At 35.7% G+C, this 16,305-nt stretch overlaps 1 protein-coding gene across 1 annotated transcript in view; it reads left to right on the forward strand.

Moving 5' to 3' along the window:
- Window positions 1–4,013: 4,013 nt before the first annotated feature.
- The window catches only part of LOC150094095 (solute carrier family 35 member F6-like), a 78,422-nt gene continuing 66,130 nt past the window's right edge, over window positions 4,014–16,305 (forward strand). Inside the window, exon 1 of the mRNA XM_090411997.1 lies at window positions 4,014–4,205. Coding sequence (XP_090268123.1) covers window positions 4,129–4,205 — 77 coding nt within the window. The 5' untranslated portion in view covers window positions 4,014–4,128. The remainder of the gene's footprint in view (window positions 4,206–16,305) is intronic.

A 16,305-nucleotide genomic window follows, 5' to 3' on the forward strand; every position in this document is an offset into this window, starting at 1 on the left:
ACAAGTGTCAAGAAACTGTGCAACAGACCATTGACTCCTGAAGAAATAAAAACGACATTTAGTCGTGGAATAATTTGCCAAGGAATTTGCTGCACCACGAATTCTTTCCTATATTATCTTACCCTTTTCAGGAAGGCCCTATATGATTATATAATGGTTTGACAACCATTATGAGATCGTAAACGTGCATCTTGCGCGATATTCCACAAAAAAAAAAAAAAAAAAAAAAAAAACACTCTTAGTACTTTCGATTCGATTTGAAGGGTTAATAATAAATTCTTTTGTGGGGTCCATTTTTTCTCTCTATGTATTTCGAAATATGAATTCTAGCTAGTTGCGGAATAATTTGCCAAGGAATTTGCTCCGCCACGAATCCTTTCCTCTATTATCTTACCCTTTCAGCCGAACAGCGATTCACGACCTTGATTTGGAGGGGAGGGAGAAGAAATGAAACAAGTCTTATGTAGAGAGAAGACGAGTAAATAGTGCACTGTGTGTGTGTGTGTGTGTGCGTGCGTGCGTGCGCGTGCTCTCGGTTCATTTGCATGCTTGCAAAATGATAACCTAGATATTCTCCTGAGGTAGGAATCCATCTCCACTCCCTGCTAATTCGCATTCCTGAAAAGCCCTTAATAACACGGTTCTTCGCAAACCGCAATAAGAATCAAATTCAGGGTTTTCTCGCATCGTCATTCCTGAGTTCTGAAGTTTCGCAAGGAGTACTTCAGTTTTGTTATACTTTTCTGGAAGAATATCGTATCGTTGATAGTTTTTATCACTACGAAACTCTACAACTTTGCCTCCCTAAATAAATTTTTACTGTTTTTCGGACAATTCCTATTATTATTGTGTTTCTCTGCTGTTTGCTTCAAACTACAATTGTGTTTTTGACTTGGAATTTCCACTTCCACTCCGTAGCTACTGTGGTGTGATCCATGTCGAAGTTTCCAGAATAAAACTGTTGAAAGTGGAATGGAAAGAATTATTTCCATTCCATTTTCAATAAAGCGAAGACTAGGAACGAAATGACGTCCAGAAGAAATACAGTCACGTGTGCTCGTCTGTGATTAATGCTTAAAGGAAAATAGGGTGGCGCACCAAAATTTGAGCTACTTCAAGTAACGGTTTGGGATCTGTGTAGTAGCCTAACTTTCTTCCACATGACGAAATGGTCTTCTAAGGCACGTTGCGATAGTCCGCTTTTAGGTTGTTCATACCAAATGATTTTTTTGTTTTTTTACCAAGTTGGTCTGTCCTGTCCTATCTGTCCAAAATAATGAATTTCATGTTGACAAGAAATACTGCAGACATCTGGGAAGGAGAGAGGATCCCGGTTAGAGTCGGATTACGTAGAGAAACTACTTAATACTACCAATAAATTAGATCAAGTTATATCAATTAGACCAAGTTGGTCTAATTGATCTAGTTGGTAAAATTGATCTAGCAATGGACCTCTGCTTCAGCATAAACAATGTAAAATTTACTCAGTAGACCTCTTAAAAGTTATAACTTAAATAAGACAACAATCTTAAATCCGGCCCTGATGCTGGCTGTCTTTGATTTATCCAAAAGTTTATAGACTGTTCTAGTCGTGTGTTATTTTAAGAGTGAGCCCAGTCTATATTCTGTACTTTAATCTAGGATAAGGGTCATGGTATATAGCTTTGTTCTGGGGGGGGGGTGTTCTTTTTAAAGAGTTTAGCTAAATTTTTTTTGCTGTAAATCATATTGTCCAATTGATATAAGTAGAGCCTGTTGTTCCAGATGTAATGTAGGTCCCGAGTACAAAATTCGTTCTGCCCTGTAGGCTAAAGTTTTGAAAATCCCAAGTTTTTGTGCAGGGTGTTGATGTGAAGTACGTATCTGGCTGGATGTGGACTTGGGATAGACTGAGCACGTGAAGGGTTCATCCAATTGCCCTGTAACTAAGGTACCAAAGAAGGCTAGAGCCCTTCTTTTTTCTCCTTCAACAGTAGAGGTGAATCAAGAGTAAATGTTGTTGAGAAACTGTAAAAAAGTTAGGACCTGTGGGCCATGCGGCCAAATAGTTTATATACCTCAGCCATACTTTCGGCTTGAGGGCGGGGAGGAGATGAATTTAGTGCCAAGAGTCCATCTATAAGTTAGCAATAGGGGTAAAAATGAGGAGCCCATTGCTACTTCAATTTCTTTCAAAAGGGTTATTCCGGCTTTGGAAACACTCAATCAAGATCAGGCCTGAAATGCTTGGGAATAAGGCAGCAATAATCACATTTTGGGTTTAAACACGCTAAGAATCCTGCGGGCATTTTGTATTGGTTCCTTTAGTAGAGATCCGCTGGCTTTTGTATAGATTCTGAGTGCTCTAGAGGGAGGGAAAGTTTTGTTCAATCCTTACACGCTATTGTCCTGATAGCTTTTAAGAAAAGTGAGCCTGTTAAAGAATCTAGCACGTATCTTGCCGAAGGCTTTCATGTCTTCGGTGGCATCTTTTCCACAAAGACGTATTTTTATATTTAAATTTTCGTAGCTATTATAGTGATCCATGTTGAAGTTTCCAATTGCATGTAGTTTTTTATTCAGGAAAGAAAATAATTTATTAATTACGTTAAATATTTAGGCGTCGACGTTTCCTTAGCTTCAGCAAGTATTATCACATTGATAATGCCACCTCAAATAAGCCCTTTAAATAATTAACCAATTAATAATTAACTTTAAATCATTACCTTTCTTTAAATAACTTTTTAGTGTTCCAATCATAAGCCTTTGAAAAGAGGAGATTACGAGGCCTAACTCAAGCTAAGAAATCCAATAGTACAGTACCATAACTGAACAAAATAGTGGTATTATCCAAACAAGATTAAAGAACCCCCACCACCACCACCACCGAGGAAGGGATTACTCATGGACACGCTAACCTAAAAGGTTAGCCGAAGGCACCAGACCATTGGAAAGTAAACAATTTTTTACTGTAAACTTTCATTTAGTAGGCAACCTCCGTTACGAATACAAAATATAAAATCTGGTGGTCAAATATATATATATATATATATATATATATATTTAAATTAGCAACTGAATAAATTACATATTAATGTTCTCAAATGTTTTCCAACCAACACTAATTAGTCGAGAATAAAAATAAATGCGTTTTATTGTTAAAACATTTTTGTTTTGCATATGAACACAGGGGGCGCATCTAGACGATTGTAGTCATAATGTGGAAGAAATTTGCTGACTTCAACTGAGTAGTGTGGCGGTAAATTAAAACCACTTGATTTTCTTTCGCTCCCTCTAAGCAGCATAATTCTAGTTTTTTGTGTGTTCCTTTCAGTCGGCTTGTTTTCGGAAGACTTAAATATATCAAATAGCTCAATCGCCGTACGTGATTCTAAGGTAATGACATCATGATATGAAAAGAAGCAATGGCGTAATTACTCGACCGCAAAACCTTGTCATGACGGGGAGGGGAAGATGGACGAAAGGAACGGAAATGAATTACAGTACATGAAAACGCTTAAAAAATCCAGTAAAAATTTGCTGGTGAAACCCTCACTTTTAATTTAAAGAAATTATCCCTAGACGATTTAAAAAATCCTTCACAAATAATTCATAATAAATATCCATTTTTCAAAACCCATTTTTATGAAGTTCACTTAAAATATGAACGCCATATTTCATTTAGTGAGATTTATTTTACAATGAATCCTGGTTGGTTGGTATTGCTAACATGACGTCACTACTATTTCAGTAAATTTAATTGTTCGCAGCGGACGTACTGTAAGCTTATCTTCGAAACAAGAACAAAGAAGGAAGCCATAAAGAGAAATAAAGTTATCAGATAAAACTGGATCTTGTGCTAATATTAAGCGCACAGCGATCCGTTACTACCCGCTTCGTTACGATCGTAGGTGAGAAACTGCACGCGCGTACGTCATATGCTTTGGAATGTAGAATGACATCACTATTGTCGTAAAGAATCACGTGCTCGTGTGTTGTGCGAGTAAAGCAAAAGTTGGCTTTACAGTGCGAGTAGAATGGGGGATGGTACATTAATGTGTGCAGCGTAGTCTTTTTACTATTCGCTCTTTCCTTCCGATTGTCAAGCAGTGGTTTTTGTATTGCTACTGGAAACTAAAAATATAAAGCATGGCGTGGACATTTTATCAACAAATTTTAGCAGTTATTATGATAGTCACCGGATCGATCAACACTTTAGCTACAAAGTAAGAAAGTATTTCATTCATTAAGAAATTGAATTTTCATTGAAAAAAATTTTGTGGAGAGAATTCATTTGGGATAGTACTTATTGCTTGAAATGAAAATCCTAATTTAATAACATTACCTTCATTTTTTAAATGAATATTTTTTAGGTTTCATTGTATTTATTTTCATATAATTCAATGAATTCGAAATTTAAGTTAGAAAACTATTTTTAAAAAATATATTTTTTTTTTTGCAGCTCACCGATAAACATTCGCAAAAAAATGTTCAAGGTGCTCTCTTATCGTCTGCTCTTTTGCAATTTCGTATATTGAACATATACTGACAAAATGTTTGCGCTATTTTCATGACTCGTTTATATTTTAATAATTCCTTATTAATAACTTACAGGTAAATCGTTAAAACCAAATTTTGCTTAACATGTAAATATGCCGACTATTTTTCTTCCATGAGGAAAACTATGAATTAGTTTTCCTCATGGAAAACTAATTGGGGGTGAATTTAGATGTCACTTAGCGGTCACTGACTTCAGGTCTTTTCTGTTTCTTAGCGTGCAGCATTTTCGTACTTGTTTTAACAAGTGTAAGCACTAATAGCCTCCAGTTAAGCTGGGAACGCGTCAAGTCACATTCTTAACTAATGATTGTACGACCACTTGAACAACATGGTCTCTGAAGTAATGAGGAATATCCGACCTTGAACTTGTATCCTCAAACTAACCTGTCCATGAATAGAGAAAGTTCCTTTCAGATAATAATGTAAACAGTGGTTCTCAAACGACAGGTTGCCCTTGTCGAATAATTTGCCGTATCGCAAGATTGAATGAGACTAACCCACGCATCTAAATTACGGCGTTGAGTTAGCTTCAGCTATTTCCGAATAATTTTCTTTCGTGGGCAGGGACGACTGCTTGTTTGTTTGCACAGCAAAAACTTCGGTGAGAAGTTGACCCAGTCCTTATGCTTCCTATCTAAAATACAAATTCCAGTTAATCATTGAAATTTATAAGATTCGATCATTTCCCTAATTTTTTTTTTTTTTTTGACAGTTCATCTACAAAATCGAAATTCTATTCTACATTAGCAGCGTGAATGAGCTAAAATTAGATAAACCGTACTCGAGCAGACATTGAACTTTTTCAATACTCTTCAGATATCGAATAAGGGCTGATATGAACATTCTTAATCACCTCAAGACGTTCACTAACATCCATGCCGCTCTACGATTCGAATTCATAGCATTTTCTTCGGCCAGAGGAGACCCCCCCCCCGACTGGCAACAGTTGTCATTGCGTAATATGAATGATCGTTTTATTAGGTGGTAACCAGCTTAGCTACGCAGTCCATTTTATCTACTATTTGCCATTGTTTCCAATATGGAAATTTTTATTTGCATACTTCGATGAACCTGAATATTCTATAATAATCCCTCTTGTTCTGAAAACAGTTTACAGTGATGAGCATTTTTTTTCCCCCTGATGTTTGTGAAATGCTATAAAAAATTTGTATCAGTGATGCTGCTGTTCGACATTTTTTTAAGGATTAAATTCAGCAGGAGAATTTGACACGACTTAGACGTCTTTAGCGATTTTGGTACAGAAAAATACTTTAAGAATATATTAGATTCTTATACCGGGTTTATTAAATAATTGAAGATCTCCGAATATCGATGCTTTGAAGACCTCGAACTTTAATATGGTTATTGCCAGCCTCTGTTCGAGATTGGCAGAGATGTGTGGTAACGTGGCTCGAACGGTTCTCCAGGTGCAGTGGCAGTTTATAAACCCGCGAAAGATGATGTTAGTGGTCAGTTCTCATTATACTCTCATCCTTGAGTACAGTACGGATGGGACAGTCGATGAGAGAAAAAGGAAACTTACTTGCAAAGTTCGAAAGGTCTTCCTACGGAAATATTGATGTGCGCCACTGATCTCAACAATGCTGCGTGTTCCAGTCAAATAAGACGCTAGTTGCCGAGCACGTTTAGAATACAGGACGTCTGAAACAAATCACTTGAAGTAGGATTCCTCTATACCTAGCAAAATAATCGTGAAGTGGTGTAATGCAAGAAATCAGTAGTACACTTCCTGCGACATTCTGTGAACAGATAAGGCATATTGCAAATACACTTAACAGGTTTCTCATAATAGTGAAAGTCAATATTTCGGGAGTGGTCTAGATATACGACGTCATAACAAATCTATCATGAGATATCATAAGTTTAAAAACCGTGGCAGTGCTCTTATATTATGCCAAACTTAAGGCAGCAGTGATCAGAGGTGGTGAATTCACTGTCAGCAATCTTTCTCATGCAATGCGATTTTGATGTGGTGCACACGCACATCTGTTGCACAGGTACCTGTTCTGAGCAATAAAGTAGTCACATGAAAAATTTTTAGAACTGAAGGGGCAGATGACTTTTATCATTCGGTGCGAGACAACCATGCTGCTTATTGGAAACCTGAAATGACTAAAAAGTAGCGTGGATGGTCTCTAGAACGGAGTGTCCGAATTATGTTACCCTCAGCCCACCGCGATACTAAAATTTACAATAAATTTTTCCCTACGGACTTGCCATTCTGTGCTCTTTTCAACTGAAACACGAGTTGCCTTGTTTCATACTGAAGTGGCAGGGGTTTTTATCCCTCAAAACAAGCCTACCATATTTTATAACGATTGAACTAAGGCTTACGATACATAGACTAGTGATAATGTTGAATGAAGGATGTTTCAAAACACCTGGCGCAGTTTATCTCAACCTGGTGTGAAGATGCTGAGAAAAGTATGCTCAGCCAAAACAGGGCCAACACCTGTTGATGTGTAAATTAGGTTTCTCTGAAATACAGCGCTGCCTCAATTCTTATTTCATGATTGTGTATGTAAATACTTATTATTATTATTATTATTATTATTATTATTATTACCCAAGATCCCATGGAGTCAAAGACTCATCTAGGAGGTCCTTTTAGTCTACATAAAACATCGAAAGACAAGTGCTGCACAACCTGCTCCAACTGATTCAGTGCAGTCATTCAGGTGGATGAAGTAATCTTAATGTGAACCATGTGCAATCCCGCTAATTACAGGAGTCGACTAGAAGGCATAACCATTCAGTATCGCTCTTTGCCTCTCTTTCAAGCATCCTTCTGATCATTTGCTATATCCTCAATTTCTAAATAAGACACAATAGTTCTGTACAGTATCGAATGACTGAAATCAAAATATCATGTTTGGATTTTGTCCGTTTCTTGTCAACTAGAGCGTTACTTAAATTCAACGAAGTCCTCATCTATTCGATACCTTTTACCAAAATACTTTTAATTTCATTAAATATACAAGCTAAATTACTAGCTTAATTTATAGTCAACATCTTCCTGTAATTACTTGCACTGTCCTCTAAAGGTCCAGTGCGATTGACATCATTTATTTTCGATGTCAAATATGCATGCTATTCTTCATCAGTTCTTTGACCCTTCTACCTAATACATTTCATAACCTGCTTTTAGGAAGTCTTATTCATTTTTACATTCGACTCCTTAAAAGTAAAATTCAGGAATGGGTGGATAGGATTATGGTCTAGAGCGTGGCTTTGAAAAGGTAGGTCCTGCCTCAGTAATTTATTCACGTTTTATAATAAGGTGACAAAAGAAATGGCTATATAAGTTCGCCCACCGTTTGTAGATCTCTCCTTGGCATTTTGGCAAGAATAGTCGATTCATGCTGAAGGGGAGAAAGAAATGATGTACAAATTGGTCGCCAACATGCGAAATCACGTGCTTTCTTGTCTGTCGCTGTGCTGGTACTAGCTTGATTTTTTTTGTCGCTTTTTTGTATTATTTTTTTATTATTAATTTGTATGATGGATCCAGTACAGTCAACAAGTTCTGTTGTTAAACGTTTCAGTAGCTCTTGCAAAAGAATATTGAATAATGTGCTGACATTCTGCGAAAAAGAATCGTCTCCTTGTTCCCCTTTCTCAAGTCATAAAACATGCAAGTGCAATTGCGGGAGTATCGGGGTCGACTGTTAAAAGAATTCGTAGGGAATCAAAAGGTGAAGGTAAGCCAAAATTTAAATCTCCTAAAAAAAAATAAGCGCCAGAGTAAAGAAAACCATCGAAACCGTAGCTTTGAATGATTTTGATATAGACGTTATAAGAACTATTCACGAATTTTACGTGGTCGAGAAAAGAGTGCCAACTGTTCCGAAATTGATTCCTGTGCTTAAAGAAAAAATTAATTTTCCCTGGAAAAGAGAAACTTTAAGGAAAATACTTCATGAAATCGGATTTTGTTTTAAAAAGTCCCAGAATAAAAGGAAACTTATCATAGAGCGAAATGACATTGTTTTATCTAGAACGCCGTATTTGAGAGCAATAAGACGTTTCAGGGAGGAGAAAAGACCGATTGTGTATCTAGATGAAACTTGGATTGACAGTAATTTAACTTATGGAAAATGTTGGCAGTCTAAAGAAGAATGTGGAGTGCTACAAACCGGAAATGCCTCGCGGCGCATAATAATTTTGTGTGCGGGTGGAGAAACGGGTTTTTTACCGAATTCAAACTTACTATACAAAGCTAATTACCATAGGCAAATGAATTCTACGATTTTCGAAAAGTGGGCAGAAGAAAAACTGATTCCAAACCTTCCTAAAAATGCTGTTATAATTATTCATATCACTATTTGATTAAACAAAGTTCCAAATTGGTCTAATAAGAAGTAAGTTCTTATGGATTGGCTCTCTGCAAATAACATTTCTCATTCCCAAGATATGTGAAAAATTGAATTGCTTAATTTGGTCAAAAGAAACTCGCCCACAACTATTTAAATTCGACACGATGCTCAAAGAGCATGGATTTCTAGCTTTGCGGTTACCACCATATCATTGCGATATTAATGCTATTGAGTATGTTTGGGCAGAAGTGAAAAGTTTCATTCGCTATCGCAACGTAACTGGAGATATTGACATGTCGAAACTTTTTAAGCTTTCAGAACAGACGATTGAAAGTATTACAGTTCAAAACTGGGGAAAATATTGCTTTCATGTCACCTCATTGGAAAATATGTATTGGGACAGAGACGGAATTATCGAATTATGCGAACCTTTGGTGATCAGTTTGAGTGAAAGTGATGGCGATTCGGACACCGATTCAGATGACTGAAGATTAAAAGGATTTGATAATGGTATTTTTTTCCAACCTTTTTTTGCATGGGTTTGTTAAGAGTCACAACAACTCATAAATAATTAATCGGTTTAGGACATTAAAGCGTTCTCAGTTCTCTCAACTGTAAGATTAAAATATCTAAGTTCATTTGAAAAAAATTTCTGTTTTTCTGTATAATTTTTATTTTATAGAAAACTTTCTTAAAAATAAACTTAGTTAAATTTTTGTTTCATGCTATACCTTTTTTAATTTTGTTAATACTCTACGTACATTTTTCCAACTGTTATACAAGCAAAATAGTTACTTTAAAAACTACAATGTTCGTAAAAGAAAAGCTAAATTTTCCGACCTGTAATAAACAAACACATCCCAGAAGACAGATTGATTACCCTATTATCGGAATGGATTCTCCTTTGTCTGACATGCACAGAAGTGTCGAGGGACCTCTAATCGGTGGGCGAACTGCAAAAGTTAGCAAGATAGCTCAGAGGATTTACTTGGATGCTAAAGAACACATTGACATGATACTGCTGCACTTTGCAAAAGCATTTGACAGAATACCGCATGGAAAACTATTACGTAAGTTGGAGCAAATGGACTTGAGGCTGGTGGCATGAATGGCGGGGGGGGGGGCGCTGATAGGCAGAACATCAGAGGATGGTGTATGGTAGAGTGGAATCAAGGCGAATGAGGGTGGCTAGTAGAGTACCCCAGGGCTCTGTACTAGACCCACTAGTCCTTAATCTGTACATTAATGATATAGCGGAAGTGAAGGGAGATATTCAGTTGTTTGTCGATGATGCGAAACTAGGGAGGTCAGTAGTTGATAAAGATGATTTTAATAAATTGGCAGTGTGGAGAAAGAAACTGTTGTCAATTCAGTGCTGTAAAATGTAAGCTAATGCACTTCAGGATGAAAAGATTGCACACTTCATATCATATTGATGGTACTAGTTTGCAGGAAATTGAGGCTAGGGATTTTTTTTTGGGGGGGGGGAGGTGATGGCGGATAGAGATTTGAAATTCAGAGGGCATATTGCAAAAGTTAGCAAGATAGCTCAGAGGATTACTTGGATGCTAAAGAACACTTTGACAAGTAAATATAGGTAGGTTATTATCCCCCCCCCCCTTTTTTTTTTATAAGACTGATTCGGCCACTTGTTGACTTGTGCACAGGCTTGGTTTCACCTAAGTTTCTTGGGGATCGGGAGGTGGTGAAGATCAGACAAGTTTACAGAATGTTCCTTATGAGGACAAATTGAGGATGTGAGTTGCAGAGTTTTTAGCTGACAGGCGGAGAAGAAGGAATATAATAAACTTAAGTTACTAATAGTCTAAGATTGATACACAAGACATTTTTCGATAACAGTGATTAGGTTTAAGGAGATGTATGGAAAAATTGGAAAAATTCTCCCATTAACACAATGGGAGAATTTCACATTAAAAGAATGTGAAATTCTCCCGCGATGAGTCTTAACTCCATCGAGTACTCGTGTAAATAATTTTTATGTTAGAGGCATTTATAATTATCATAGCTAATACAGGCCTGCGAAATTTGAGTCATGAGAAGTTGTCTGGAAGCTATTCACTGTTTCTGATTTATTTTTGACCGCTGATTTCAAATATCTCTTCCATTTTTCTCTATCACATAAGGATTTTTCACAAAATGGATCTCAATATTACAGTAAAATAGCTTTATAAAAGCATTATATTAAGTAAAATAACAGTATTTAAAAGTTTCCGTAAACACTTGGACTGAAAGCATTTGAAAAAAAAAAATTGTAATTAAAGATTAATCTTTAGTACATACTTTATATTTCGTTGTGGTTTCTTTTTCCTTCAAAGGTTCTTTTTGAACTTTTTCTGTGAAATTCTTTTCCTGGGTCGTCTCTGCAACATCCAACAGTAGTCCGCCATCATGTTGACATTCCACCTGCCCTGATGGCTTCTTTCCATCTCCTTGATGTCTTGGTGGAATCGCTCTCCTTGCTCTTCGCTGACAGTTCCCAGATTCTCAGGAAAGTAGTCTGAGAGTTGAAAAAGTGCACTTTTCAGCTCATGTAGCATGTCTTTCACAATCATTTTATAGTTGGGGTCCTTGTGATTTCCTAAAAATTTGGTCACTATCTCTTTCAAAGCTTTCCACGCTTCTTTTTCAAGTTGCCATTTTTTCTTAAAACAGTTTATCTTTCATAAGTTTCCTGATGTCCAGACAGATAAAAATACCTTCTTTCAATTTTGCTGTAGATAATCCCGGAAATTTTGCACAGATGTATTTAAAACACTCTCCTTCTTTCAACAAAGCCTTCACAAATTGCTAAATCAATCCCAGCTTTATGTGAAGTGGGGGATAAAAGGATTTTTTCCCGAGCAACCAAAGTTTCGTGTAACACATTTTTACTTCCAGGTTCTAATGCGACTCTTTCTGGCCATTCCTTCTTGATCCAATATTGCTCTCGATCTCGGCTGTCCCACTCGCACAAAAGCACGGGAATTTGATGTATCCTCCTTGTTATGTGAATTTTTGCAACATCTTGAAGCCATTACAAACACCACTTAAACACAGTTAAACGAATTTTAACGAATGACATCAACACTATTACACGACACTACGTAAAAACATTAAAAAAAAAAAACGCAAACACATTAAATTAAATCTTCACACTAACTTAGAAAATATGCCACCTTTCAGAAATATGATAACCTTAGTAGTCAATGACTAAAGTTCAACTAAAGAATCACACAAGAAAATGTCTGTGACAACAGGAGAGCCATCCGTTATCTCGACGAATCAAATTCAAAGTAGCCACCTGCACTTTTATCTGCATTCCTCCCTCCCTCTCCTATCTTAAGAATGAGAAGTTTCGTGGAAATTTTTTTATTTACCATAAAAAGGCACCTTCAAAAAGCATTCGTACAACTAATTAGCTGTAAATCACCAATGCGCTGAATTTGAATACAAATAATACTAATAAAAACGATAAAATTGGGTAAATTGGTCTGCGATGGAATTTTTTTACTATTTTTTTCTGAACTCAGCACTTAAAAATCAATTATTACTTCTTAGGCCTCTGTAATTATAATCACTGCAGTCAACAATTGTTCCAAGAAGCTTTATTTTTCTCATCTGATTAATTGCTGTCCAGTTTGGATTATTTCTAGAGTAATACCTTCTAAGTGGTATAAAGCCATTTTCAGCTGAAAGCATAATTTCCCCTGATTATCATTAAATTTAACGCATTCAATATCTTTTGTTCAGTTTAGTCCCCATAACTAATCCCTCAGACCACTAATTTCCAGGCAAAACGTTTACCCTTCGCCTTTGTAGAACATAATACATATTCCAAAGCAGAAAACTGTGGTCACTACCGAGTGGTTCTGTAATCTGAAGATCTCTTCGTGAACTACAGGGTCCGCTATATTACCGTTCTCTTGTGGCATCTTTTGCATTTTAGTCCAGAAAAGTGGGTTGTTTATAACGGATTGTCAGTCAGCCTAAATAAGTTGACTAAGTCTAATATCATTCAATATTAGAAAAACCGAAGTCTCCTACTATTTGATTATTTATTTTTGTCGATCCATTTGATCTCATTTGAAAATCCATTCATCGTAATTTCACCTGGTTTGCAACGTTCTTTCCCCTTAAAGATTAAATTTAATATCGCACGAAATACAACCATAAATTTGAATTATCAAGTGGAAATTTCTTCCATAATAGTATCTTATCATTAACATAGTCACACACCCTCTGTCCTTGCCTTCTCCCTTCCTTTTTAAGTTCCATATTCAGACTTAGGATGACCATGGCCCTATCAGACTTATTATATCGTGCTATTCATCATAAACTCAAATTCGTGATAATTAATTATTCTGCTGGAATACATTCAAAGCTGCAATCTTATAACTCTACTCCTGTAAACAACCCCGAAAGTCAGTTTTAATTCAATTTTAAATCCACGTACTTAAAACTGAAGCTGTCCCTCTCACTGAATAGATAAAGTCTAATGATGGTACAATACCAGGGCAACTCATTGTAAAAGGTGGGTAAAGCTCTGATCACTATTCTTAGTATTTTCCCATAATGTAAAGCACATCTCACTAGAAGATTATACTGCAATGCATTATGGGTGGGGTCACTACCCAGACCGGTTTCAACCTTCTTTGTTTCAACCGGTCTGGGTAGTGACCCCACCCATAATGCATTGCAGTATAATCTTCTAGTGAGATGTGCTTTACATTATGGGAAAATACTAAGAATAGTGATCAGAGCTTTACCCACCTTTTACAATGAGTTGCCCTGGTGTTGTACCATCATTAGACTTGAACTTTGTTTCAGGTGCAAACTTAATTGTTTGCTTACATGGGATTAGGAGTTAAAATAACCAAGTTTATAAAATAACTTAGTTATCCTAATATACAATATCCCCAAGTTAAAAAATTTATTACACACACATATTAGGCTTAAATCTTTGAAATGATTTTAATAATGGAAGACACTGTCAGAATGAAGATTTATAATCTAGTAGGTGGTAGAAAATTTCTGGGTAATTACTTGATCGCCATCTGAAGTAGATGTACTTGAAGAGGAGGAAGGGATAAAAGTCCTGGATTTCAAAGGAATTAGTGGTGGATCATCTAGAATGCCTCTTATAGTGATCACTTGATTTAAAAAGAAAATAATTGAGATAAAAATTAATCACAGGAATGTAATTGCATAAACAATAAATAAATAAAAATCGAGGATAATAAGGTTAAAGTTTTAATCGGAAAATTGTTTAATGGAAGTAACATCAGTGCAAAAAGGAGAATGAAAGAAGACTGAATTTTCTAGGACTAACCTTCAGGAAAATGAAACACCAATGGAAATGTTTTCTGGCCACCACAATGTGACGTGCGCAATAATTTTAACTCTAGTAGGACTGTAGTAATCAAGGTAGCCCCGGATATTTCAGTGAACAAGCATTAAACCACTAGACCGGCAGAAATTCTCTAAGAGTGACCCAATGTAGGAAGGGTTAGGTGTGCGCCCACTCCCCTAAAAGAGAAGGCCAAGCCTTTGAGAAACACTGAACTAGATACATGGTTAGCGTTTCTCAAACTTCAGATATCCGCGTACCCCTTCTTAAATTTTCATTATTACCAAGTATCCCTAATTAATTAAAAAATAAACAAATACATTAATAAATAAATTTAAATTAAAATATTAATTAAAAATGAAATATCTGTTTTATTTGAATTTATATGTTCATGTAAACAAAAAATATGATTTATTTTTAATAGGACAAAATTTGGAATAGGTTCCTCTTCATTTCCCGTCCATGAAAATCCACATTTCATGTAATTCATATCATACTTACGAAAAGTTTTCATCCTCTTCCTAGTTGGTTCTCTGGAGATGTCAGACAACACACCCTTATCAATTTCATTTCATCCAGATGCAATATCAACGTTTTCTTGTTGCTTACAGCTACTTCTATTTGCTATATTGCTCTCTTTTGGGGGTTTTATAAATCCAATCTTTAACCAATGATCCATACGTAAGAATTTGAAAGCTAAAAAAAAAAAAATAATAATAATAATACCGTATTTACTCAAATATAACTCTTAACTTTTTTCCCAAAATTAAAGCTAAAAAATCGTGTTGCGAGATACGTGCGGGGATTTTCGGAAACAAAAGTTTTCAGGAAAAAAACTGAAAATGGTGGGACTTACCAAGAAGCTGCTACTTGCTATCACTACTTTTGGCATCGAGAACAGTTTCTTTGTGTGCATCGTCAAAGTCATCTGCCCAAATGGCGTCATCTTCTTTCCCATTATTTCGAGCAAAAATTACCAGTAATTTACAAGACTTGAGATACGTAGAGTAGCTATAAAGAAGTGCATATGATTGGTGTGGTATTAACGAAAGATCGCGCGAAACAAAGACAAATTAGCATTTCAACAGTTGAGTTGAAATGCTAATTCCCTTCAACCGAATTTCATATTATCTGAAACACATTCACTATATATTTCTTAGTTTTAACACGTTCGCGACGGGATGGTGTCAAGCAAAACCATATGTTGCACCGACACCATATGGTTTTGCTTGGTCTATACAGCAGTTTCTGTTGTGGGGGGGATGTGATTCATTAGTTAGTGCCGTTTTTATCTCGGTTGTAATGATGCCTTTAATTATGCATAGCCAAAAATTGTCACATACCTCCTAACGACCTTTCGCATACCCTCGGGGATACGCGTACCACACTTTGAGAAACACTGCACTAGGTCATCGTTTCTCAAACTGTGGTACAATTTTTACACAATATATTTAAATAAATGTTCAGAAAAATGTATTTTAATATTGTAACGAGTAGACTATTCAAAGAATTTAGCTTGGCGAATCGAATAAAATTGGTTTTAACCAACAAATCAATTTTATTGCAGTTTTATGTGAATTTTCGGATGCGAAGTCTCATTAGCGTGTCATAAGGATTTTCATATTTAATATTTATTTTGAAACAGTATTTTTGTATATAAAAAAAAATTATAATAAAGTACATATAACATAATGAAAAACAAAAGCAATAGATTGTTGCAAGTTTCAGTAATATATTATTATTTTACGTGAAAATGTATTTTATTAAGATAATTATGTGATATTCCGTTAAAAAATAAAGGAAAGTTATTATTTAACATAAATGATATTTAAAATATTATCTTTATATTCGTATCAATGTGGAGTGGCGTTTTTGATTTATGCTGAATCCGATGTTAAGACACTACCGAGATGTGATGTTCTTGCGAACGCCCGGGAATGTGCCGAATTTTGTTTATGAATGAGATCACTAGCAAAGTATACAGAATATAATAACAGTAGCGTCACTCTATTTGATATTATAATGTCAAATAAAATATAATGTAATGTCATTATAATGACAATATCCTCGTTATAATGGACA

The sequence above is a fragment of the Typopeltis vanoorti genome, chromosome 22 (assembly GCF_054136105.1).
Source record: "Typopeltis vanoorti isolate ZY-2024b chromosome 22, IOZ_Tvanoo_1.0, whole genome shotgun sequence".
Classification (NCBI taxonomy): Eukaryota; Metazoa; Arthropoda; class Arachnida; order Uropygi; family Thelyphonidae; genus Typopeltis; species Typopeltis vanoorti.